This window comes from Panicum hallii, chromosome 8 (assembly GCF_002211085.1).
Source record: "Panicum hallii strain FIL2 chromosome 8, PHallii_v3.1, whole genome shotgun sequence".
Classification (NCBI taxonomy): Eukaryota; Viridiplantae; Streptophyta; class Magnoliopsida; order Poales; family Poaceae; genus Panicum; species Panicum hallii.
Window position 1 is genome coordinate 681,381 of NC_038049.1, and position 26,513 is coordinate 707,893.

The 26,513-nt window shown below is 44.2% G+C and overlaps 4 protein-coding genes across 7 annotated transcripts; all 4 read right to left on the minus strand.

The window, feature by feature from the left end:
• Positions 1-171: 171 nt before the first annotated feature.
• Positions 172-4,647, minus strand: LOC112902929 (vacuolar-sorting receptor 1-like). 3 transcript variants are annotated; one of them, XR_003230694.1, is made up of 13 exons: positions 4,042-4,647; positions 2,775-3,464; positions 2,605-2,693; positions 2,451-2,520; positions 2,284-2,367; positions 2,082-2,158; positions 1,900-1,981; positions 1,680-1,762; positions 1,487-1,544; positions 1,205-1,333; positions 847-953; positions 531-742; positions 172-435 (listed from the first exon to the last, which is right to left on the minus strand). XR_003230694.1 is itself a non-coding variant. In XM_025972125.1 (12 exons), the coding sequence occupies exons 1-12, from the start codon at positions 4,346-4,348 to the stop codon at positions 644-646; spliced, it is 1,875 nt and encodes a 624-aa protein (XP_025827910.1). In that variant the 5' UTR covers positions 4,349-4,647; the 3' UTR covers positions 211-643. The 3 variants fall into 3 exon arrangements, 1 of the variants encoding a protein (XP_025827910.1); XR_003230693.1 differs by having other exon boundaries at positions 516-742; XM_025972125.1 differs by having other exon boundaries at positions 211-742.
• Positions 4,648-12,280: 7,633 nt separating this feature from the next.
• Positions 12,281-13,609, minus strand: LOC112902931 (WRKY transcription factor 55-like). Its single transcript, XM_025972126.1, has 2 exons — positions 13,215-13,609; positions 12,281-13,079 (listed from the first exon to the last, which is right to left on the minus strand). The coding sequence occupies exons 1-2, from the start codon at positions 13,556-13,558 to the stop codon at positions 12,422-12,424; spliced, it is 1,002 nt and encodes a 333-aa protein (XP_025827911.1). The 5' UTR covers positions 13,559-13,609; the 3' UTR covers positions 12,281-12,421.
• A 4,220-nt stretch (positions 13,610-17,829) lies between these two features.
• On the minus strand, positions 17,830-20,902 carry LOC112902524 (pentatricopeptide repeat-containing protein At1g63130, mitochondrial-like). The gene is made up of 2 exons (XM_025971645.1): positions 20,891-20,902; positions 17,830-20,253 (listed from the first exon to the last, which is right to left on the minus strand). Exons 1-2 carry the CDS (start codon positions 20,900-20,902, stop codon positions 17,830-17,832), a joined length of 2,436 nt encoding a protein of 811 aa, XP_025827430.1.
• Positions 20,745-23,314, minus strand: LOC112902933 (probable WRKY transcription factor 46). 2 transcript variants are annotated; one of them, XM_025972131.1, is made up of 3 exons: positions 23,125-23,314; positions 22,909-23,013; positions 20,745-21,509 (listed from the first exon to the last, which is right to left on the minus strand). In XM_025972131.1, exons 1-3 carry the CDS (start codon positions 23,205-23,207, stop codon positions 21,032-21,034), a joined length of 666 nt encoding a protein of 221 aa, XP_025827916.1. In that variant the 5' UTR covers positions 23,208-23,314; the 3' UTR covers positions 20,745-21,031. The 2 variants fall into 2 exon arrangements, with proteins under 2 accessions (XP_025827916.1, XP_025827915.1); XM_025972130.1 differs by having other exon boundaries at positions 20,745-21,521; positions 23,125-23,313.
• Positions 23,315-26,513: the final 3,199 nt, after the last annotated feature.

Sequence of the window (26,513 nt, forward strand, 5' to 3'; positions counted from 1 at the left end):
TCCTTCTAAAATTGTGTCGTCATTGTTGCAAACAAGCTTTAGATAGAGGCTTTCAGTATCAGAAACTGAAATTCAATTCAGCAGCGTAGCATATAACTGAATAAGCAATTAGCTCAAATGCTGATAAATACGCAACATCAGTATGCGATTCCAGAACGCTTTAGAATTCAGTTAACCAGTCGAAGCTAACTTTCTCAGTTACTGATTCCGCTCAAACATATGTTTTACAGGGAGCAAAGCGTCTTTCTGTTAGACACCAGTATCAAATATCACGCACATAAGAGCCCAGTCCCCTGCCCTTACAAATACACACAATTTCTCATTCACTGGGTGCCAGGCGCAGTTTTCTGTTTGTTGGCACTCGTATCCCTCTACCACTGACCACAAACATTACTAAACACCAGTCATTCCCGTCTGCCATCTCCTTTATTAGTACTGAAACAAGAGATGGCGATAATTACTAAACAAAACACATGTCTACAGCCTAAGCTAACCCATAAATCATGGATACAAACCGTCAAGAAATTTACAGGAGGATCTTGCTTTGCGTGTGAGGCATTAGATCGTTATGGTTATGCACATGTAACTTGAGTGGAAATAAGCTGGATCACGTCCCGGTTTCCTCTCATAGTCTTCATCCTCCTTACATCTCAATATGATGAGAATGACTCGGAACATCTCCTTGGTTGTCCAGGGGCATGTATTGAGCCATGATGGCACGGATCTCTGAGTCCATATACCTCTGTAGGAACAGGCAATGCAAAAACAGAATCAGATTCCACCTTAGAGATAACAAAAGATAATGAACTTAGAAATATCAACAGATGAAATTCGCTCATGGCTTACCCGGATCCTGTACTTGTACACAGCATATCCTGCAATTCCTGCCGCCACTACGCCAAAGAAGATAACCCACAAGAAGCCCCAGCCTGTTTCTGTTGCTCCATTTTTACCTGAGTATAGCAAATGTGGAATCAGTATCAGTTAGTGTCAAGTTCATGTCTCGATTCAGCATATGGTGCTACTTTGAGCTTTTAAACTGTCAGTAATCGGAGTAAATATTTAAAATTATGATTCATGTGCCTCGAATAGGTGAGTTAGCCAGCAACTTCTGCTAACTTATGGCCTCAAGTCTCACTGGTTAATTCAACATAAAAATGCGAGTCAGTAATAAACTGAAAGTGTAGATGTATGAGGGCTGTACTTATGCATGTATCATGCTCCTTCATGTAAAGCAATCCTCCACTGCAGCCGCACTCATAGCTTCCCCATGTGTTCTTGCATTTGCATTCTTTGCATTGACATGCAGTCCTTTCCTTGCATTCATCAATATCTGCCACAAAATATTTCACATCAGCATCAAATGAAAAGTGGGAACAGTACAGCAGCAAAACCAATTCTGAAGTGCATATTCACATATGTCCATTACTGCAGAAGCTGAGGACGGGCAAGCACTTCTAAAAGGACCTCAGAAAATGAACCTTACCTTCACATTTGTGTTTACCATCACCCTTGAACCCATCTGGGCATTTACAGCCATCATCCTGCAGATTACAGACACCACAACTAAAATTTCAGACTTTGTAAGCATCTTTTTTTATCCAAAAGACCAAAACAGAACAGGATCCTACTGATAATATGGAAGTTTAAGGTCAGCAAAAAACTCAATTGACACTTACAGTGCAGGCAGAGTATGTCCGCCCATCCCTGGTGTCTTTCCAACACCCTCCATTGTTAATTTCACATCTCCCAGAACCAGAAGCTACAATTACAAAAGCACATGTTATAACTTAGAAGGCTCTAGTGACAACTATTGATCTTCAGAAATCTTACTATGTTATTGTTAACATATAAGAAAAGAAAATGCCAAAAGATGAATCATAATGCCTTGCAGCATACCTTCACAATGAGTATAGCCATCACCAATGAATTTTACTCCTTTCACAACTGGACACTCACAAACTCTTCCACGGAAAGTATCCTGCATATTCACCGAACAATTATTATATGCACAAGCTAAACATAACAAACTGATAATCCAAATTTTCAAGAGAAACCTAACACCACAGGACAGGAGGTACCTTGCATGCAGTGATGTTAGCAGCCTTATCTTGCCAACAGCCACCATTGTTCTCTAGGCACTCATTTGTTTGTATATCTAAGGTTATAAAAAAAACATTAGATTTATATAAGAGCATGCTACATGCAAGTTACACTTGGTGAAGTACAAGCTAGATCATAAATGCAGTAAAATGGAAAAACTAGGGAAATCAATGCACCAACCTTCACTCAAGCAAACAGCTGGCTCAGTAGTTTCCCGAAAACCAGCACAAAGTGCTTTAAGAACTGCTCCTTTGTCAAGCTTCCCTGAGAAACATAGACTCAGGTAAGTTCATCTGGTAATCTCAACATACTTTTTAGCATAATTTACAGGATAGAAGAGAACATACCTCTGTATTGTCTATTGTTGATTACCAGAGTTGGTAAGATGGTAACATCACCACGAGAGCCCTTGCCAATCTATACAAAGTGGTGGATGGTGATGTATTCAGATTAACAATAGGATGAACAGAAAAGATCACGCATTCACATTGACGTACTAACCTGTGCATCTTGTTCAGCTTTCAGAACAGGGTTTTCTTCATCAGCATCTGGATCACCAATACATTTATCTATTGCTTTATGATCAAGGCCTGTAAATTATAAATAAGTTTAGTACAAATACTGCACCTTGCCACAAAACATAGCTAAACAGAAGCAAATACAAAACATACCAAGTGACTTGATAACTCCATCAGCACACTCCTTCGTGTACTTCTTTTCCTTCATTGGGCACCGAATCGCAAAATCAGTAACGTAGTCCCACCATAACCAAGGCTTCTTGTGCTCCTTAGCAACTTTAAACACACAAACTTGGCGCAAATTCTGGACAACCACATCTTTACCATCATATCCTTTGCTAAAATCCTGTTCCGGGTCAGGTGCACAGTATCTACCATGATTGATGCACTGGGACTTGCACTGCTTGCTCAGAATGAAGGCCTCTGGGCAATACCAGGTTATATAATGAGGAGTGAACTGTGTGTAGCCTTTCTTCTCAAGTACCTGTGCTGCCCCTTTGAAGCTCTTGACAAAATCAATCTGGCTGTCACATTTTGGGCCACATTCATCATTACTGTTGGTCCAAAATTCATACTCAACACGCTCATCAGGGTGGGGCAGAGCCTCCCTCCAATCCAAATTCACATTGACCATGTCACCATTATCAATTGCCTTCTTGAGCCTATCCCCAAAGCTCTTGGTTATTAGTGCTGAAGGGATAGTGATGTTCTCTAAATAATCTGCCCTCCCACTTTCCTCAGGGGTGTCCATTGTAATTAGAGGTTCATCCTTGTCGTCAGCGACAAGGATTGCCGCTGCTCCTGCATTCTGTGCATTCCATGCCTTCTTTGTGAAGTAGCAATCTGAGCGCAACAAAAACCATATTATGCAATCCATCATGCATTTAACTAAGAAGATATAGTGCAACATCTTGTAGAACAGACAAAAAAGAGTGTTATATAAACAGCAAATTGCTTGAAAGTAAAATCAATGTAGCATCACCGAAAATTGACAGGACATTGACATAAATACTGCAGAATTCTGGAGTAGTGGACTGTGAATTAAGTTCCCTTTCTATACATATCAAGTCATGGTTTGGTGGTAGTATACTTTTATACAACTGGGTCAATGAGTATTAAACTTAATCACATCATTCCATGACAAGATCTAATCTTCTACTCACCAAACTAGAGACCACACAACTAAAAAAGAATTGCCCACTTGAGGTCAATCTTTCAACATCAGTCTATCCAGTCAAACTAGCACGTCTTGTAAAGCGTACTAGGTAACAGGGACCAACTAACTATCCAATCCAACGGACTGGGGCAGAAAGAGACCTTGCTCAGTAAAATCGCAAGTCCACACGCGGATGACCTAACAGAGACCAAGTGCTACTACCACAGTGGCAAGGAGAGGAAGCAATCTTGTAATTTTGCTCACCTCCCCTGTCTACGAGCAGGAAAGTGGGGAACGCCCCCGGCTTGGCCTTGTAGGAGATGTCGAAATCGTCGAAGCTCTTGCAGGCCTTCTTGTTGGCCTTGGGGTAGGCGACGAAGCCGACCATGGTGCCGCCGTACTGGGGGACACCGAAGTTGCCAATGGCGCACTCGTAGGTGCCCTTCAGGTCATCCGGCGCCGTCACCTTGAGGCTGTTCTTCTCCACCACGAACCTCCCGTGGCAGCAGCCCAGAAGGAACGCTGCCCACACCAGCAACCGCAGCATCGCGCCGGCGGATCGGAACCCCATTCTCCGATCCACGGCCGCACTTTGCAATTGGCGAAAAACAGCTGGGGATTGGATTGATATCTGAGGTCCGATTGAAGCAAGATAAGATCAATCTTGCGGCTGTGCGGGCGAAAAGAAGCCCGAAAACGGTGTCGTAGAGCGGAAAGATTGGATTTTGACGGCCGCAGGGAGGGCGTTGGAGCGAGTTCTACACTACTCGGATGAAGGGGTTGGAGTGGGAGAGATTTTTCGTGTCAGGGGGTTTGGTTTGGGGGAGGAGAAAGAGGGAAGGAGACGGAAGGACATGGTGCAGAAGCCTCGTGGTGAACCAAAACCAGAAGAACACGTGACCAAACCCAAACCAACAAGTTAACATGTGTTTTTTTTTCACATTGCATGCATCTTCAAAGTGAGAAAAACATAAACACTTGATAATCAAAGCTCAAACGGGAAGCGACTGGAAAATTCTAAATTATGACCTTGAATGGTAATCTGTAAGCATGAGATTAGAAACAACTAATTTATAATTTTTTTCTTTTTCACGAGACACAAAAGGGCTACTCGTGTTATGTATGATAATAGATGTTTGGCTTGCAGTTTGAGTAAAACAATAGTATAGTCTTTGTCTCGGTACCTTTTAATTGCAGAAACGGGAATACTCTGCGAGCGTCCGAGGCACGTAAATATATAGGACGCTGGGGCTCACATGTTCCCTCGGTGGCTCCATCTCTCCTAATTCATTCTTATCCACACATTCATCCGTCTCCAGTAACACCGCCTCCTGCACCTCTTCTTTCAGCTCCTCTCACTCACACCAGAATACCAAACAAATGGCACGGCGAGCTCAGGCATTTCCATCTTGAACTCCTCTCACCCTCACCTCTGTGGCCAGCGCGAAGTACCCCGCCATCCCCAATCCTCATCTCGACCTCTTCTCATCCCCACCGTTTCGAGCAGTCTCCGACGGTGGAGTCCCATGGGGTAGGCAGCCCACTGTGGGGGCGGCGCCTGGGAGCTTCATCACGAGCAGCGCCGCGAGGTCTACCAACTTCCAACCTTCTCTCCCTCATTGCTGCCGCCAAGGGAGAGAAGGTTGCGCCGGCGGCGGCCTTCTCTCCCTCGTCTGGATGCATAGCAACCGAGGACCCCTACCTGAAGGAATGTTGAAATTTCTCACGAGTTAGGAATATTGAGATTGGTTATTCCGGATGTTTCAGTAGGTGATCGTAGATGTCGCAAGTTTCTTAATCTTGCAATTTTTATTGATGTTGTGGATCGAACACGGTTTGTTACACTCTTGTTTTCTTAATGTTTGTAACAATTGTTTCTAGATGTGGTAATTCATTTTTTTTTGGTGTTGCGCTGATGTGTTTCTAGATGCTCAACATATCTATTGCAAGGGTTGATTTTAGTTGTTGCGCCAAGCTTCTAGCAGTATTGCATCCGAGAATTCTATCAGTATTGCATATGAGAAAATATGTTGCATCTCTTGATATGTGTTCGCTTAATTGCACTTTTCAGATTTCTTATGTTCTGGTTACTGTTTTTCAATGTTGCTGTATTATTTTAGGATAAATATCTAGAGATTTGTGGCATCGAGATGAGGATTTTAGAGAAAACTTTGATTTTAAACCAGGATATGGTTCTTGCAATTTTTCATGTGGGATTGGTTAAGAAATGGAGTTTTTATGTGATCCTCACCCGGTTATCGAGATAAGTCACCAAGTAAGAGTAGGATGATATTGCATGAAATATAGCCTTATGTTGTAGTGGGATTTTTTGCTGGATGATTGTTACTTAGATCAAATGACGGTGGAAGACTCGAGGTTATATACAGATGGTGATTAAGGCGTCCAATGCTAGCGCCCTTGTGAAATGCTTTTTCTAGGGGGAATTGGATATATGCTTATGCAAACTCTTACGAAATAATTGATTAAAATCATTGGTGGCACGTGTTATGCTTGGGCCGTATTAAAAGCAATGAGGCCTGGCAGGCGCAGTTTTGGGCCCTTCCTTCAATCGAAATAAGCTAATTGATCTGTTGGATCCCAAGTTCATGAAGCCCAAATAAATATATATATACAGAACATTGGATCGATCGATGCTTCTTCTGTATGGGAGCAAAGCTCTACCAAACAAGACCTTTTTTCGAAGGAAGAGTGAGAGTGAAAACAAAGATACAAAACGATCCTTTAATTACATGCCAATTACTTATCAGCAGATAGTGAGAAACCAAAAAGGGAATAGCTGATTGTATGTTTACATGAATTTTATCTCATATTGGCACGTACGTGTATATGTCTTGGAAACTGATAATTTGTTTCTCTGTTGTGCAAGTGTAGGTGTAGTGTACAATGATCGGTCGTTTAATATAATATAATGCACAACACCGCTCATGCATGTATTGGTGTTCTTGAAACCAGCTAGCATTACTTCCAACTGAATAATCAACTTTCAACTGGCAGGTATATAAAAGAAAAGAACTGCAGGACTCAATTGTCATCGCACAGGATCTCAACATGTATAAGCTAATAATTAATACACTGTCCCCTTTTGTAGTGTGGATGACTACTGAAAGCAACATGGGCGGGTTTATGTGTGTGTATTGTCGGTGTTTTACCGCTACGCTCCACTGATGGATACTCCCGAGGTAGTGGGTTTATAGGTAGGGTGTCGCTGAGATCAGAAACTCGAAGATACAAGGAACACAAGATTTAGACAGGTTCGGGCCGCTGAGAGCGTAATACCCGACGTCATGTGTGGTTTGTATTCCTTTAGATGTTGATTGGGTGATCTCCTATTTGGAGAGAATCCCTATCCGCCCTTATATAGTCTGGGGGGACAGATTTACATGAAGGTTCTAGTCGGGTATAAGCCTAAGAGTCCTACACGAGTACTTCTCAGATAATTTCCTATTATATCCGACTAGTTTTACTACTGTATAAGTAGTCCTACTACACTACGAGTAGCTGCAACAGATGTAGGGTGTGAGCCATGTCCCATCCCGTATCCTAAGAAAATTACGCCACATGCACAGTCCCATGTGCCCGGGTCTGACAAGCCCCCGAGCTCTTCATAGTCGAGTACTATAGGCGTTCAAGTACTTCTGAAGATATCTTCGAGTTCTCCCGAACTTCATCTTGAATGTGTTTTTCGACTACTTCTTTAGTTGCATCGAGGCTATGAGGTGCTCATGCCCCGAGTAGTTGTCAAGTCTTCTTTTATATAGTGTGAGATTAAACTCGCACTCCATATGGAGTAGCCCACGAGCCTTAGGTTGACTCTTAGAATTAGGTTGAGGGTTAATTTAATCTTGAGTCTTCTATCCTTAACTTTCAACAGATTTGAAAACTAACTCGCTGATGACACGTGTCCCGCAGCTCCCGAGTCTTAAATCCAAATCCTAAGGTTTGGAATAAAAGATCCAAAGAATCGTGGCATGAAATATGTGACAGTAACGATTTGATGGTTAAGATGGGCAAGTCGGTTCAGTAAATTCGAAAACCTCTTTTTCGGGAAGAATTCTCTAAAAAATTAATTAAGCAAATAACTTCTCCAAAAAACACCCAAAATTACCTCTTAAATCAAATCTTGTTCCCTGAGTCAATAACTAAATAAGACCTCTAGGTAATATTCTAAAAATATAACTTATTTCGGAATAAAATCCCTAAAATAATGGTTAACGATCATCTACCCAAGATAAATCTTCAAAAGCCTCTTGAACGGGTACTTTCGAGTAGTTTTACAGCGTCCAGTGTTAAAACCTGAGAGCTGCCCCTGAAAGCATACTGAGTGCCTTTTCACATCCAGCCCCCCGAACCAAGGAGCCAGATGAGTAGCATAGAATATACCTGGCAGTCGGTGGCGCCAGCCCCCGAGCCCAGGCATCGGCCAAGTAGCTGCTGGATTTTGAACAATCGATGGAGCCGTCTAGTCGGAATCGATTCCAACTAGAGTTGTAGGCGAGACGAGTAGTTGAAGTAGTCGAACAGGTGTAGAACTAGTCGTAAACTAGTAAACCCTTTGCGATGGGATCAAGGTCTCTTCAGTAACATAACATAAGATACTAGTCTCCAACTAATAATCTATTACTGAAAGTATGGGAGCGAGGATCCTTCAGCAATTTGCGCGCAATACTAGTCGTAAACCAGTAAAATGGAGTTATTCTGGAAGTATGAGCGCGAGTCCCCTTCAGTAACATAAGATACTAGTCGAAAACTAGTAATCTGTTACCTGAAAGTATGTGGGAGCGAGGCCACTTAAGTAAACTTGCGCGTAATACCAGTCGTAAACCAGTAAAACGGAGTTGTACTGGAAATATGAGCGCGAGACCCCTTCAGTAACATAGGATACTAGTCGGAAACTAATAATATGTTACTGGAAGTATGGGAACTAGGCCCCTTCAGCAAACTTACGCGTAATACCAATCGTAAACCAGTAAAATGGGGTTATATCGGAAGTATGAGCGCCAGGCATCTTCAGTAATATAGGATACTAGTCGAAACTGCTAAATCTGTTACTGGAAGTATGGGAGCGAGGTCCCTTCAGCAAACTTGCACGTAATACCAGTCGTGAACCAGTAAAACGTAATTATAATGGAAGTATTGGTCTCTAGGTACCGTCAGAAGATGTCTTGATTGATTAAGGATAAAAATGACGTAAATGCTCGATATTCCAGGAATTAGAAATCTCTTGGCCATCATGGTACTATAAGCGATACGACCTAGATCCTGTAACAACCTTATGCACAACAAAGGGCCCTTCCCATCGCGAGTTAAGCTTGTATAACCCAGTGTTATCCTGGATTTGTCGAAGAACCATATCTTCAACATTGAAAGAGCGTCGTTGAACGTTCCAGTCGTGATAACGACGGACTCCTAGTAAGTAACGGGTCGATTGGAACAAGACGTTGCATCACTGATTTACTCAATTGAGTCGAGCTCGAAATGTCTTGCGGTGTCAGCCTTGCCTTCTTCAAACATCTCCAGACGAGGAGACTTCCACATCACGTCAGCTGGTAATATAGCTTCAGACCCGTATACGAGAAAGAAAGGTGACTGTCCTGTGGCTTTGGTTGGTTGTGTGCAAAGCCTCCAAACTACTGATGAGATCTCGTCAATCCACTTACCGTCCTTTTTGATGTTCTCGTCATAGAGTCTTTTCTTAAATCAATCAAGAATCAAGCCGTTGCCACGCTCAACCTAGCCGTTGGCCCGCAGGTGAACCACTGAAACGTATTTGACTTCAATTGAACTATGTTCATAGAAATCACTGATGTGAGTGGAAATTGGATTCCAGGTCCATAATGATGATGTTGGGGAAGCCAAAATGGTGTAGGATATCGCAGATGAAGGTGACCACTCAATTTGCAGAGAGTGTTGTGATTGGCTTGTACTCGATCCACTTGGTAAACTTTTCTATGGCCACCAACACGTGTGTAAAACCACCCGGAGCAGTAGTCAAGGACCCTATCATATCCAGACCCCAGCATGCAAATGGCTATGAAGGTGTACAAACGGCCATGAAGGTTGTGAGCCAAAATATGGGGTTGTTTGCTGAAGAACTGGAAGTTTGTACACCGGCGAACGAATGCTTCAGCATCTGCCAAAGCAGTCGACCAGTAGAAACCAGATCTAAAAGCCTTGTCGACTAGTGTGCGAGAAGCCGCGTGGTTCCTGCACACGCCTTCATGAATCTCTTGGAGTATCTCTTTGCCCTACTCCGTGCGGACACACTTCATGAGTATGCCTGACGCTGATCCACGCTTGTACAGGTTACCCCCGACTAGAACATACCCTTTACTGCGCCTTAGGATTCGAGTAGCTTCAGCGCTTTTTGGGTCGACGCCGGGGGTATAGTTTGTGCTCCTGGATGTAGTCGATGAAGGTCGCCCTCTAGTCGACCTCAATTATAAAGACCTCTCGGTCGGGTTCCTTTGGTACATAGGATTACGAGCGTGATTTTTCGCGTTCCGCCTACGCTGGGCGCGCTTGGTGTTCTTCACCCGCCGGATCCTTCGGTGCTCCTCGTTCTCATCCTAGGGGCATCAGCTGTGGGCTCATCGGTGGAGACGTCCGCGAGTTGCTCATTGTCGTACTCGGGACCCAGCTCGTTGTTGTCCATATTGCGAAGGGAGGCCATGTAGACTTAATGATCCGGCAAGTTATTAGCCGTATGGTTGTACTTGAGTAGCTCTGTGCTACTGTCTCCCTCTTCCGCGATGGGAGAGAAAGGTTTCCCCCTCCTGGAAGGGCAGTTCCTATGTGAAGGCCACAAGGCGGGACTCGTAGTCGAGTAGTTCAGAGGGCTCAAAGCCCTTCCAGTACATGAAACGGCCTTGCAGCGTAGATGTTATGGTTAAACCCAGATGGTTGCCCAAAAACGATTCGGGGTAGCCATTGGGTTGCAAGTGGTTTTCAAGAGCGGGGGCCTCCCGACGGGCGGTGGCTCCCTCGTCTCCGAGTCCTTCTCGGCTCTGGCTTGAAGGTGTAGTACTAAGCGACGAGTACTCTTCGTTGGAGTCTGAGTAGTTGTCAAAAATGGCCCCCTCCCCTCGCGGCAAGCGGTGGCTCTCACGTCCTTGAGCTTGAGCAGCAGATCTAAGTCCCCTCAAATTGGTTTGAGTCCGATCCGACTAGTTCTGGTGCATCACGAGTGGAAGTCGCATCGAAAACGGACATCTTTTCGATCTGCAGGGCCAGATTGGAGAGCAGCAGCTCGTCGAGATTGTCGATGAACTCGTCGAGATCGCTGCTTCGAGTTGATGTAGAGGCCTCCGGCTCCCTGGAGTTGACTAGATGGTTGTTGAAGCCATCCAAGCCATTGGCGACGCAGATTTAGGAGCCAAAGATGAAGGTTGTGCCCTTGTTGAGTATGGCGTCGGTGAAGTTGAAAGATATCATCGAGTTCTCCAATGGATGCTCGATGAACACACCTACCTGGCGCGCCAGCTGTCGGTGTTTTACCGCCACGCCACCAAGAGATACCTCCGAGGTAGTGAGTTTGTAGGTAGGGTGTTGCTGAGATTAGAAACTCGAAGGTGCAAGGAACATAAGATTTAGACAAGTTCGGGCCGCCGAGAGCGTAATACCCTACGTCCTGTGTGGTTTGTATTCTCTTAGATGGTGATCAGATGATCTCCTATTTGGAAGGGTCCCTGTCCTCCCTCATATAGTCTGGGGGGATATGTTTACATGGAAGTTCTAGTTGGGTATAAGCCCAGCAGTTCTACCCGAATACTTCTCGGGTAGTTTCCTACTATGTCCGACTAGTTTTACTACTGTATGAGTAGTCCTACTATACTACGAGTAGCTACAATAGATGTAGGGTGTGGGCTATGTCCCATCCCGTATCCTAGGAAAATTACGCCACGTGCACGGTCCCGTGTGTCCGGATCTAACATATATATATATATATATATATATATATATATATATGAGAAATCTATTTTATATGCGTTTGTAGCTACTTTTATGTATGTGTATCTCATGATGTATAGTCCACTGACTGACGCTAATTGCATTCCATATATATGCATATTAATTCGGTGCGAAACACTGAAACTATATATACGACGGAATTGAATGAAGGTCCCATCGATAGATCTATTTGCCACTTGCGTCCACACTCACACACGCATCCATAGCTTACTGTGTGGTTAATGTCCTGTTAGTCAAAATCTTCAATTATTGCTACTTCAATATTAGAAGGTCATACATGAATTTGACACGTATTAATGGTACAAATAAAATTGCAATTTCGACCGACGTCAGGATTCAGGAGTGACGCTCGACTCTGACATAGGATGGTGTTTGTCATGCTTACGCGCGGTCAAAGTTGCAACTCCAATCAGAGGTTTCGCGGATCCTTCACTAGATTTGCTCGCTTGGCCCTGTCCTTCTTTGTCCTTTCATCATCGGTCAGCACTTGTTTTCCACACGCGATGCACACACATGAGTATGACTACTTCAATTTTCTTTGTAGCAGCAATTCCTTTACGCAACCACACATATTATCTAAAAACGGAAAAGGTAGTATATACTAGGTTTCATAAAAAAAACTACTTTTTTTTCTAGCTAAGATTTTAGCTAGTTATTAATAGTCCTTGAAGCTGTCGCACAGGAGGAAAAGCTCCAGATCGTGGAGAAAATCTTCTCCAGGTGATGCTTCCTCTGCTGCCATCTGCGGCGCCATGTCTCCTCCTGCAGAATAATATCCATCGCAGCAGGAGTCGCCGGAGATGCATGAACTTGTGGTCGACGGCGTATGGCGCCCATGATAATCTCTTGCGGTACCGCAGGGCTGCTGCTGCAGCTGCTGCATACCGATAGGAAATGATTGATCGAAAGCAAGGGCGGAGGAAGCCTCGACAAGAGGAGGCAGCACTGGTGGTGGTTCTTCTTGCTTGACATTATTCACGGCAGCACGATGATGACCATTTATTATTAGAGGATTGATGCTGATCACTTTCTCGCTGCTGTTGGCAGCTGTGGTTGTGCAGCTATTGTTGCAGGTGTGCTTGTTGTTGTAGGTGACCTGGAACACGGGAGGGTCGCTGCTGTCCTTCTGCTGGACGTGCTTTGTGGCGAGGCAGCCAGTGTCATCCTTGTAGGTGCACCTGAAGTAGCTCCTTGTGAAGCTGGTGCCGTTGATCTTCTTCTCGCCGTATTTTCTCCACTCGTAGCCGTCCTCGTAAGGCACAGAGGTCAAGCCTGCCCATGATGAGGTTTTCCCGCCTGCTTCCACTGTTGTTCTGCAATCGTTGTTGGAACGGATCAATCAATTAGTAATTGCAGAAAGAGAAGGATAGAGAGAAGAGTGTATTAATAAACGATTAAACATGGCAACGACACTCGATGGCCTGCTAGCTTATCAAATTCGTACGAACCTTCTTCTCTTGCCTCTTCTGGCCGTGCTCGGTATTGCTTCGCCGGGATCGGGTGCTGCTCCATGGCTGGGCGATGATGATGAGAGTAGTTGACGCTCGGCTTTGACGACGACGCTTGTTGGTGTCGCTGGAGCAGGAGAAGGTTGCTGGTTCATGACGGAGAGGGCGACGTTGAGTGCTCGCAGCGCCTCGCTGAGGAGGCTCTGGGCCAGCTGGGTGGTGGCCGACGGCGGCAGCGAGGAGCAGTGGACGAGGAGGAGGGGCTGCTGGATCTTGATGCGCTCGTAAACCTGCGCCACCACCTCCACCGCGTGCTCACGATCCGCCGCCACACAACAATCCATTGTGGTAGCAAGTGATGATCGATACCGAGCTCGACGCCTGCGTGGTTATATATATATGCGAGCGCGCGGCACGGTCTAACTTTCAGTTGACCAGTAAAGAAGAGACCAGACGGGAGCAAACAGCTGCAGGTCCAGGAGCAGGTGATCGAGCTCACTGTACACTATTAGTACTATAAGAACCCAAGTTAAGAAGATCTCCTTGGTATCAAGAACCTGCCTTTTCTTACTTTCTTTCCTATATATCCTGCGTTAGTTAGCACTAGAGTTCGTTCAGTCGTCGAACAAGACAGAGTTGACGACGCGTATACGCAGTCAAGGGGAGGAGAAAGCAAAATCTGAACCGCAGAAACGAACCAATGTTACAAGTGTGCGCATGCCAAGCCGGCCAACCCCTGCGCATGCATGCGGACAAGCGAGCTGCAGGGAGTCAGAGTCAGATGAACTGCTGCCGCGTGCTCCCTATCATCAACAACAATATACTAGCTATATTATATACCAGTTAATCAAACTAAATTAGGGTACATGGTCAGGTTTCAGATCATTCGAAGCTAGCTAGCACATGTAATATATAAGCCGCTAGCTAGTTAGCTCGGGCTAATACAACTCGCCATCATTAACAAACTTGCGCCCTGCTATGACATTAATATATACTGTTGCACAGGCTAGATTAGTATAATCAAACACGTGTTGTACGTTGTAGTACAAGCTTAAGAATACACCTACATCTATCGTGTCTGACCACAACAGGTTGCAGGAATTAATTATTTAGCAACAATCGAGTAGCTAGCGATTATAATGATGATTGGTACGTGCAGTGCCTGCCTGTGGACCTGTTTGGGTTCCCGGTGACTAAAACAAACTCACTGAAGTTTAGTCAGTTTATAGGTACTAAAGTTCCAAATAAAATGACTAAAAACGATTTAGTCCCATTAGCTCCCAAAGGAGGAGTTGAGAGGGCTTGCCCTTAATTTTGGTCCGTTTGTTTGGAACTTTAGTCACGTTTAGTCCTCACCTTACATCTCTACGCTCGCATATGCTATTTGTTACACCAGCATATTACAGCAATCCTCCATCTTCCTAACCGCGCTATCTTCTCTTCCCCTCTACCAAATTCTTCCGGTGATTAGTCCAATAGGGAAAAACAATTATTTTTTATCTTAAAAAAGAAATAAAATTCAACCCATGGGGAACAAGATGAAGGGTAGGAGAGAATGATGAGTGGGGCCATTATATGTTTATATTTATTTCACGAACTTGTTGTTGATGGGCCTGCTAAATCGTCCAAAAATAAATCCACATGGCAAAACACTGTCACGCGTGCAGGATTAAAACCGCCTTCGACTCCCATGGGTGCAGTGGTGTAATGTGTCCAATAAAGGGTTAAAGGGTGTAGAATGTTTGGGTTAGAGTTGAAGGTTGAAAAATATAGTTTGATGATAATTAAATGGTGTACAATGGAATTAACCCTATAATTTTTAATATATGTGCACTAGATTGTCCTCTAGGGTATTCTTATTATAATGTATTCATCACCAAGCTACATAAATATAAAACTTAGGCCTCTGTTGTTTCCACACACAAACAAAATGCTTCTCTTGTTTGTTTGTTTTTCTTTTTGCTTTTGCTTGTTGGTCTCTCTCGTACAGTAGTAATTGTTGGCAGCAACAGAGATATACTGTGCTTAGGTTCTGTTTGGATCCAAGTGCTAATAAATTTTAGCACTAGCTCATCCAAACGTTAGTGCTAATAGGGTGAGTTAAACTTTAGGCAAGACTTTAAAAAATTTAGCATGTGTATGAGTGCTAATATGTGCTAAAGTTTAGCACTCAATTTTTAATTAAGCAATTTTGGGAATGTAATGCCGACGTTAGGGTAAGCACGTCATGCATGCCAACGTAATTAATAAGAGAAAGAGCGACCAATATATATAAATGTTGTTGACGATCGATGTAATGAGGTAGCTAGTCCAAGGGCGACCACGCACGTGACGCCCCAGGCCCACATACTGCAGGATCCTCGCTAGATTTTCCCCGTTCTTTCATCATGCACTTGTGTCTGTTGTGCACTTGTCTTTCCACACGCAGAGCATACATATATGATAATAGCGCGTGTAACTTTTATCTTTACTACTGCTTTATTTTGCTTTTGATTTTGTTCCCTCCGGAAACTGCAGGCATGATGTTTAAGGATATATTATTTGCATTGTGAGCCCTACGTTTGTCACTTCATCTTGACCCACTCCCCTATCAATTAACTAGGGTGGCACTGCGAGAGCAAGTGATTAAACTACCTTGAAATCTCCTGTCGTTCCGTTTCCTCATTAACTGTTGTATTAGTTTGAGTACGTTTTCCAGTCCAACAAGCTTGCGTTTGCTTTGATGAGTAACTAATAATGAAGCTAGCTTGCTCTAGTTTCTTCATTCCTTTAATCTGATGGAAACTTTCAGCTAGCAGATCAGCTCGACCAAGATATTTATTGCTAGCTAGTGGGAGAAAAAGAAAAAAAAACAAACCAAGTAGGGTTGCTCGATAGCAAGCACACTACGTACTGCTAGTGCGTGCGCACGTGTCCTTGGATCGTGCCGCAGTGTGCGTTCACATGAGAAAGTGAGAGTGGCCGTCGTCCTGCATTAGCGAATAATTAATCTAGGATAGACGACTAGCTTGGGTTCAAGTATATATATATACACGCATACATACGGTATACATACTCAATGAGAGCGATGCTCCATCCATCCTGAAACATAAGACATCGAAGGGTTCAAAATTTGTACGCAAATATAAAGTACCCTAGAATGTTTTAAAAACTAATTATTTCTGACCAGCTATGAAATCAGCAAAATAACAACTAAACAAAATATTAAATAGTGGTACATGCGTATTTTATTCTCTCTTTTAATTTATCTTAGAATTGCTAGAATACCTTACATTACATGACGAAGGAAGTAGAACCACATGAAAGCAAGCGTGGTCTCCTGATGGAAACCTGCGATCGATCCCACTCTGCTTTCTAATTATTAATTAACGTTAACGTCTGAATCATTCCGGGTCTTTCAGAAAATAAAGCTGCTAATAATATACGCATGGCTAGCTAGCTTTTGGTCAACAAATTGCAATAAAGCGTGAAAATAACAGAATAAACGACTTATCGGGTAGGGTACGGCATTTCTTATAACCTACCTAGTATTAATTTGATGTCGGGTGTCCTGAAAGCAACCCATGTATTTACTACTCTACTTGCCGATGTATCTATATGCTCAAGGAAACTACTGATTCACACATTCCAACACCACACATAGAAGGAACATACATACCTCTTGAGGCATACCAAAGCCAAACTGTTTCTAGCATATCTCATGAGAGAAAAATCTACGTAACAGACTAACAGCAGTTGGGCATTATCAGAATGACCAGGCAAATATGCTGCCATGCTTTCGACACATTGTCTGTACAACAAATAAATTGTGCTGCCTTCATTACACATTCTTTTTGGTCTAGCAAGGAACTCCAATCCCTTTCCTCACGTCATTCAGCACAAATGTGGCTTGCTTGAATGCGAATGTAAACAACCAACTCAGGTAATCTCTCTATCGATCAATGGGGCTCAGTAGGTTGGGTCCCAGTAGTTGAGGCCAGAGACACCAATGTCGCCTCCTACTCCAGCAGGCAGTTACAAACTCCACTCGGCACTTCAACAGGCACCAAAAGCGTCCCATCATATATGCTTCTTCCCCCTCGAAATTATCACAAAAAATGGAAGTACTTGATGCATATCGATTGACTGACCAGCAACAATGTTCTCAGCAGAGCATCCTTGCTTCTAGACTGCTCGCTTGCTGCTGAAAAACTGTCAACCTCCATCATAACCAGTTAACTGGACTGTTACTTGTAGGAGTTGACGTGTCTGTCCACTGAAACTGTCTTGAATGGGGGAGGGGCTTCTCTCTGGTTGTTGACTGGCTCTGAAAGAATTTATGTTCGGGGACTGTGGCATAGCTGAGGATATCAAGAATGTGGCCTGCTCAATAGCTGTGTGCGGGCTGAAGCAGATTGATACTGCCTTCCTTGAGGATGATTACGCCGCAATATCTCTAGTGCTGCCAATGGGATTTGAGCTGGTGCTGCAGGTGTGATGGTTCAAGCAACTCACAGAAAACAATGGTAGATCGCTGGTGTCCTTCTGTTGCACTTGCTTTGCGGCAGGGCACTGATCATGTGGTTCCTCTAAGTGCATCTGTGATAGAACCTGATGTGCTTATAAAATTCATTTATCAACCAGTATCCAAAATTTTGATCATGTTGCTGCTAGCAGGATCAAAACCTTTATCCGCAGGCACATGTCCAGCCTTTGAGTATCTGTTATTGTGCATAGTCTCATATGTCCTGAACATCAAGAACTCGAGAAACAGGCACCTATCTATGTCCTCATTGTTAACCTGGGGATCGTTCTCCATTTCCCTTTGTGCCCAGTCAATTATATTTCTAGTAGCATCATCAAAAACAAAAGAATCTTCCCTGAGCTTCTCAGCCCACATAAGGGCTCTCTTTCCAAATCCTTGCTTGCAGAAATGAGAAAGGAAAACATTAAGTGTGATAGTGTTTGGTTGAAAAGCCATCTTAATCAGCCTGCCAGTCAGTATCATAGCTCGATCAAGAACATCACTGCAAATGCCATCCATCAATGTATTGTATGTAACTGAATTAGGAGGACAACCCCTTGTAACAAGCTCATCTAACACCTTCCCTGCTTGGTTCAACATATGGTTGCTGCAGAGGCTATGCATCCAAATATTATATGTGAAAATATCCGGTTCACAACCAGCTGCAAACATCTTATTCATGAAACTCATAGCACCATTCATATCCTGAGCCCTGCAATACGCATTGATTATAGTATTGTACGTCACTGTGTCTGGGATTAGACCATTACTGCACATGTCCAATAAAAGGCTGTCCACCATCTTCAAGTTTCCTTGTCTGCAAAAACCGTCGATTAGAATGTTGCTTGTGTAAACATCAGGAACAAGGCCACTCTGCCTCATCTTCTGCTGTAACTTCAAAGCTTCAGCCATATTGCCTGCCCGACAAAATGCAGATATGATGGAGTTGTAAGTAATATTATTCGGTTCAAGTCCTCTTGTTGTCATCTCAGCAAATGCCTGATAGGCCTCATTCACATAATCTAAACGGCATAGGCCATTGACATATGCTGAGAAGGCAATAAAATCAGGCTGTAGACCAATTTTTTCCATATCACCCCAACATTTCAAAGCGCGGACTGCATCGCCCTCTCTGAAGGATGCATCCAAGTAGATAGTAAATGATGTGCTTAGACAATATCCCTTGCTAACCATGTGTTCTAAAATTAGCTGCCCCTCATCAAGCCTTCCTTGATTGCACAGCCCCATTATCAAGTAATTAAAAGTATGCGTTGACGGTGCCAGCCCTACCTCATTCATAATTCTGTATAGTTCAAACGCTGCTTCATGGAGTCCCTCCTTGCTATAAGCAGCGATCAATGCATTAAATCCAGCAACACTAACTGGAACACCCTGCTCAATAGCACCGCGCAGAAGCTCCCAGGCATCATCCAATCGGTCATCCCAACAAAGCCTACAGACCAACACATCCAACCCATCAGCCGGCAAGTGTGAAGCAAACATTTCACGATCATGGACTAACTGGGCAGCATGCCCAAACTTGTACGCTCCAGCAGCAAGAATGTTGAAGGTGCAGGAATCTGGCACTAATCCTCTCACTTTCATCTCCCTATAGGCTGCGCTGGCCTTATCCATCCGTCCAGTCTTTGCGTATCCATCTATCAAGACATTGAAGGTTATTGTATTTTCTTTGATCCCCACCTTTGCCATCTCATCGAACAGCCTCCTCGCTTCCGCCATCCTCCCCTCATGGCACAGAACATCCACCAGTATGTTATACGTCACGACTGTCGGCTCACATCCTGAACTGCGCATTTCCTCAAACAGCTTGAAGGCGTCCCCTGACCACCCAAACACACAATGCCCCTTGATGAGGATGTTATAGCTGACAAGGTCCGGGATGATACCGAACTTCTTTTCCATGACTCCAAGCAGCCCCGAGCCAATGCGCAGCATCCCCCTGTGGCAGAACCCGAGGATCATGGCGTTGAATATGGCCAAGCTCGGGCGCGGGCCCCTCGTGGCCATTTCCTCGAACATGTTCCAGGCAGAGCGGACCTCACCGCTGCGGAATAGAAGGCGCAGCAATGCGGCCAGAGCGGAGAGGCTGGGCGTATTCCCGGAGCTGCGGACGCGCGCGAGGACGTGGAGCGCCTCGGCTGCCATACCCGCGGCGAGGAACGCGTGGAGCGCGAGCCGGAGCGCGGCGTACCGCACGCGAGCGCTTCCGCCGGTGCTCCCGTAGGAGGACGACCAGGAAAGGAGGTCCGGGGAGGCGGCAGGGAGGAGCGCCGCGAGGAGGATCGCGGCGAAGGGGCGGAGCGCGGACGCCGACGCCGCGAGGCGGGAGGCGGCGGCGAAGCGAGCAGCGAGTGAGGTGGAGGAGGGAGAGCCAGAGGAAGGTGGGGGGCTGAAGGCGTGAAGCGCGAGGTGGCATTGCGGGGAGGTCTTGAGAAGGCACGCGAGCGCGAGGAGGGCGTCATGGCGGAGCGACGCCGGCAGCGAGAGGACGCGGCGGTGGTCGGGATGGAGGAACTGCGCGGTTGGATCGTAGTCGTAGGAGGAGGAGGAGGTGGTGGTCGTCGAGAGGAGGCGGTGGAGGGCGGCGAGAAGAGGGTGCGGTGTTTTGGGTTGCCTCGCCGCCGCGGCGAGGAGGCGCATCTGGCGCGGCCGCGGCGGCGGCGGAGCGGGAGGAGGGGGGCGACCGAAACGGAAGCAGGCAGCGGAACTGCACAGGACTGACCCCTCCCTCACTGGCGTGGGTCCAACAGGCCCACACGTCAGTCACCAGGGCAGCACCAGTCGCACGGATTTCAATAATCTTTGATGTGAAGTCATGTTGCAGCTTGCAACAGGTCCACTTCAACTTTGAACAAATTCTTGATATGGCAGCGCTCCTGCTAATTTTCATGTAAAATTTGAACTGAACAACATCCAGGCATAAACTAAGCTGCATTTTCTCCTGATAGAGAAACCAACTTGCTTCTAAAACTCAAGACACATTAATAAAACGTTCAGTGTTTCAGTAGTAGCAGAATGACCAAGCGACCCTGCTGTCAGGATTCAGGAATTCGAGACATACATACTAGTCTCATCTCTAAACAAACAAATAAAGCTACCTCAACAACCCTTTTCTGTATCACGTACTATCAAATAAAAGAAACTCCAATACCATTCTCCGCATCATTCAAGCACAAAAACGTGGCTTGAGTATGCATGTAAAGAAGTAAGCAACAGGACTGTAATATCTATATGGGGATCTGTCTGTAGGTTGGGTCCCAGCATATATAGCCTTCTTCTTCCATGAACAGCATCACAAGAAATGGAAGTACTCGATGCATCTGGACTGACCGATCGGCAGCAACGTCCTCGGCAGAGCAACCCTGCTGCTGGACGACGCGCTTGCTGCTGAAAAACTGTCAACCTCCATCTGAACCTGACTGTTACTTGTAGAAGGAGACGATGCGTCTGTCCACTGAAACTGGCTTGCGTAGGGGCTCCTCTCTGGTTGTTGATTAGCTCCGAAAGAATGTACGTTCGGGGACACTGGCATCGCCGAGGATGTCAAGAATGCGGGCTGCTCACTGGCTGTGTGCGGGCTGAAGCAGATTGATACCGCCTTCCTCGAGGATGATTGTGCAGCAGTATCTCTCGTGCTTCCCATGGGATTAGAGCTGGTGCTGCAGGTGTGATGGTTGAAGTAAGTGACGGAAAACAATGGAGGATCGCTGGTGTCCTTCTGTTGGACTTGCTTTGTGGCAGGGCACTTCATGTCGTTCTTGTAGGTGCATCTGTAATAGAACCTGAAAATAGAAGATCAGTCATGTCCTTCCCCCTCTGTCAACATTCAGTCTACCTAAATTAGGTGGAACGGCATCAGTAAACACTCTCACGACCTTTTCTTCTGCTACATACACTGCCTTTTAGAAAAAGAAATAATTGCTGCCACCTATTAAACATGCTCTTAATGGGCTAACGAGACATATGGGGTCTGCACCACATTCAAATCGCCATCTAAGGAAGTAGAAAAAGGGTAGCAGGGACTGTCGGCATGCATACTAATAGCTGAAAACTTGATTTGGGAGCAAGCGCGCTAAACAAATGAAGGAACACTTAGCCTGCTAGTGAAGTATTACATTTCAGACGAGTTGCCAATCACAGGTAATAAAGGTGGCCAACTTGTGAATTGTATATTCATACTGGAAGCAACACTTTGCAAGTTTTCGTCTGTCTAGTTGAGTTGTCAATTAAGAAAAATATTGCCACTGCAAGGGTTATTTTCCTAGTACAGTAGTCATTACATAAAGCAATTTTTAATTGATAAATATTTGTTTTCTTTCAACCAGTCAAGGGGTATGCCGACACCTGTCCACCGACAATTCTACCACAGAGTGATTAGTAGACAACTGCGCAGTTTGATGAGTCATCTGTCCCCTGATATACTACAAATGTTAGGCGCGCTAAGAAGCAATGTGATTTGGGGCTCAAAAAGTATCTGGCCCACAAACTGAACATACAAAGGACTATATATTGACCAAAGCAAGAGATTTTTTTCTATTTGTGGGCAACTTTAGATTTTATTTCAGGTAATGTAAAGATTGGAGCTTAATTACATGAAGAGGTCTGCTGCAAGATTTGTTCTCCACTTAGACTGGTGAATCTATGGTATTCCAAACTCCATCCGAAGTTAGCAGGCCCTTCGTGAATTGCAATTTTATAAAGTTAGCACATGAGCTTCTTCAATGGACTACCAAGAAGTAGACGGTCCAAACTGGACTGCTCAAGATTTGTGCTCATGAAACTACCGGAACACGCTACGTTTAAGAAGAAAATCACAAGAGAAGATAGGAAGCATGTATAGTTCACCTTTATTTATATTACTGGAAGGCAGGATAGCATAAATCTATTAAAAACCATGAATTATTCCAGTCAAAACAAGGCAAAGGTGTTCCTAAATTCCAAATATTTGAGGTAATCACTCTCAGTTCACACAGTAACAGGTCCCACACAAATTCACTCCAGATCTAGTAATAACTGAATTGACCATTTGCGACAACTGTATCATGACAACAGTAAGAGAAGTTTTTGCACACAAAGGGGGTGCATGCATGCATGGACTGAAAAAAAAACGCTTATTCAGGGAACAAAATGCATGGCAAAAGGGGGGTGAAGGCAAGAGGGACTATGAACCTTGGGAAGTTGGAGTTTGAGAGCTTCTTCTCGCCGTACTTCCTCCACTGGTGCCCGTCGTCATACGGCGCGTAAGTGTCCGAGGTCCAGGTGCGCTCATCTTTCCTGGTGTTTTTTTTTTACAGAACAGAAATTGAAGAAAAGGCACCATGAAACTGAAATTCGTGCAAATTTCGCGCAGCAGGGGGAAATCGAGGAAGCTGCGCTTCTGCGTACCTGATCCTTTGCTGCTGGGTTCTGACAGCCCTGTGGGATGATCCCAAGTCGCTGAGATAGGCAGGAACAGAATCCAGAGCCATGGCAAGGATGGTGAAGGAGAGAAGCGGAGGGAGGACGCTGAACTGATGAAGAGGGAGGGAGAGAGGAGACGTTTCTTGGGGGAACTCGGCGGCCTGCGCTGGGAGACTCTGACCACCTTATTTTATAGCATTAAACAACGACGGTGCAGGAGCATTCTTCAACGTTAACACGCGTCGCTGCCTCTGCAACTCCCCCTAACGGCGCTGCACTTTCTCTTCGTGCATTTTTGTTTTATATCATCCTTTCTTCATTTTGTTCTACATGGTAGAACTCCTTTCCAGCTTATTCCTACCAATTACAATTTACAAGCACTAATGTCCTTTTGCAGCCCTGCAAGTAAGAATCTGTCCAAGAGCTATGCTTTGTTTCATCCATGCACAGCAAACTTTGATATAAGCAAATGACATTTATATGCCAGGCTGAGAGCAATGAAGACGTTGAAGGATTAAGAAAATATTGTGCATAATTTCCCATAGACCAAAAGACTTCTTTATACCTTGTTCTTTTTATCTCCACTAGATGCCAGTCAAATAATTTCAGAAATAATTTGAGTGTCTCTAATCAGTGACGAAACGGAGAGGAACTGACGGAGCGAGGCTGGCATCAGATAGCCCGACACTTCTGAATAACTAATGCAAGCGTCAATACAAATCCATGTGCAAGAGAGAACAGCTAGCTAGCTGATGCCCTGGCTCTGCATTTCTTTACATTTCTGAAGACTCTCATCGTGGTCTTATATTACTTGTTAAATAAAAAGGAAGCACAGCTTTATTACAAAATCTTGGGTTTGGTGGATCAATCCCCACCGGCACAGGCTAGCATAGGGACCAATAAAGAGCTTATAATACTGCATCCCTTCGAACAAACTTTCACCAAGTAGTCTTTTTCAAACAAGTCCCAAGAGAGAGAAGCATAAAAGGAAAGAAAACAATCTTGTCAGTGACTCCTGATTTAAGTACTATTTATTACAATGCTAATGACGTTATCGATAGAAAACATCGCTCTATAGGAACTGTTGAAAATGACATGATTTAAAATTTTCTTTCCAACTTTAAAATCAAAAGCACTTGGCTAGTTGCTAGGTGCTTCTACGCTCTTCTAAAAACGTAAATTTACAAATCCTAAAGCAACAATGCTACTGGTGGTGTGTTTTCAACTTTCAGTAGGGCACAAATCCACAATTCCATTGTGTTTCTTGTGATTAGTTTAGTATTCACACTTGTTCATGGATTTCCTTTTCATTGTAACTTGTAATTAGTTTATTACTGCCACTTGTTCATGGGCAAATCAAGTCCGTTTGAACATGACATTAGCCGCAAAAAATTAGTGGTATACTGAGCTAACAAAGAGTCCTGCTTAGTTGCTATGGTTTTTATGTAAGTATTGAATTATCCCTTTTTTCTGAAACATGGATGATTGACCTGCATAATAGCATAGAAGTATTTTGTTATTTATTGCACCATCTAGAAGGCTAACTTTTGCTCGCTAATACTAAATATTACACTGTGGATGACCACAGAACAGTAGAAACAATTTGTCCTTTAAATAGCATTGTGTGATACTGATATTTTAGCCATTGAAATTGTGGCTATAGAAGTGGCCGCATCATCTCACACATTATTTTGTTGCAGAATTAGGAGAGCTAGTGGACATTCTGGTGGCCGGTTCAAACAGTCAAGCTTAGTTTATTTACTTCAAAGGCATCCACATACAAACAAACAGCTCACCCAACCATTCTTTTATTTACTTTTTTCTTTTTTATGGAATGAAGAAGACGGTTGTTTTATTCTATTACCAGATCATTGAAGAAAATTATATTTGCAATGCAGTAGTACCTAGCCTCAATCAAGACTCAGGGGAGGTGCAAATGGCCAAAGCCTGAACCTCCTTGAATTCATCTGTGTTTCAAATACTCCATTCTTCCTCAGAAAATGCAAAATACTGCCAATTCCAAAGAAGAAAAAAACTGAACTTCCCCCCAGTATGCATGGTTTCATCAAAAGGGTCAAATATTTGGAACCAGCGAGAGCAGAGAATAGGAATATAATTCTTTACTCTACACTAGCCTTCAAAAGTTGTTTAAGACCATTTACAAAGCAATATTGAAGCCTTTTATCAGGAACCAAACTTCTAACAGTGGCTGCTATTTTGTTCTTTCTTGAGCCCACCCAGGGCCTTAGTCATAAACAATGGGGTCAGATGCCCTGGAACTTGTGAGCAGCCCTTAATTGAATAATTAGAGCCTAATGGAGGAAAACAAAGACAACCTAGTTGATCTGCTATCTAAAAAGTGGTGTTGATACAAGGTGCTTCCATGTGCTGCTGTGCTGTTTGCATGCAAATTGTCCAATCTTAATCGATCCACGAGAAGAATCTCGCTGATTATGTCCTTGATGGGGGGCGGTGGGATGGTTCCTGGAAGCTAAGATCTCTTCAGGGGACCTAAGATGGAAATTAAACGGTGCTATGTCCTTGACAGCTGATATGTGGTAGTACCAAGCTTTCTTTCATGACGTAAAAGTTAGGATGACAAAAAATAAAGTCAAGGAAGATATCATTCCACTTGGACTCAACTGAATCAGTTCCGACCCCCAGCACCATAATGTCGGAAAGACCCCTCTTTTTCGCACATCGATTTTAACCCCTCTTTTCCGCAGATGGTGTCTTGAATCTAACTCGGCTTAAGAAAAGAATTGTTCTCAAAGACGATAAACGCGGCACTCAGATAATATTGCTATGATAATACCACCACCCCATGTGTAGGAATCAAGGCTCAGTGGTTGCTAGGATAAAAAATTCCCAATAAGATGTTGAATGGGTTTAGGATCCCTAGTTAATTAGTTTATGCAGCCAGCTGTTTTATATAGAAAATCAAGAGGAAGCAGCTTATTAGGGACACAACAATCTTGACACAGTTTGCTGCTACCAGTATTCTAGTATATCCTGCAGGCTGCTGCAGCTGCTGTCAAACAATATTAATTATATCTGCAGGCTTGTGGCTGCAATGGGATAGTACTTACTGAAAATCAAATAACATACCTGTTGACTTAGGTGTCGTCGGCAAGAGAGAGAGATCCATGCATAGGGATGAATTATTAGCATCAAATGAGACAAGTTTAAGCAATGAGAAACGTGCTAATTCAAATGAAATGCTGTTGATTAGATGACTACTCGATGTAGAGGGGGTACCTCGGTTATGGAAGCTAGCTAGGCTATGCATGCCATGCCATGCATAAATAGTAGGACTCATTAGAACAAGAACAAATAGAGCTAGAGGTGACTGGCCAATTAATTAAGCTTGCGTC

Excerpts from the sequence above, each read along its gene's own strand:
- LOC112902929 (XM_025972125.1), bottom strand. The coding sequence starts at position 4,348 with ATGGGGTTCCGATCCGCCGGCGCGATGCTGCGGTTGCTGGTGTGGGCA. Across the intron at positions 2,159-2,283 it reads AGCTGTTTGCTTGAGTGAAG|ATATACAAACAAATGAGTGC; the intron begins GTTGGTGCATTG and ends TTATAACCTTAG. Across the intron at positions 954-1,204 it reads GGAGCATGATACATGCATAA|GTAAAAATGGAGCAACAGAA; the intron begins GTACAGCCCTCA and ends TGCTATACTCAG.
- LOC112902931 (XM_025972126.1), bottom strand. The coding sequence starts at position 13,558 with ATGGATTGTTGTGTGGCGGCGGATCGTGAGCACGCGGTGGAGGTGGTG. Across the intron at positions 13,080-13,214 it reads AGAAGAGGCAAGAGAAGAAG|AACAACAGTGGAAGCAGGCG; the intron begins GTTCGTACGAAT and ends CAACGATTGCAG.
- LOC112902933 (XM_025972130.1), bottom strand. The coding sequence starts at position 23,207 with ATGGCTCTGGATTCTGTTCCTGCCTATCTCAGCGACTTGGGATCATCC. Across the intron at positions 23,014-23,124 it reads ACCCAGCAGCAAAGGATCAG|GAAAGATGAGCGCACCTGGA; the intron begins GTACGCAGAAGC and ends AAAAAACACCAG. Across the intron at positions 21,522-22,908 it reads TCAAACTCCAACTTCCCAAG|GTTCTATTACAGATGCACCT; the intron begins GTTCATAGTCCC and ends TTCTATTTTCAG.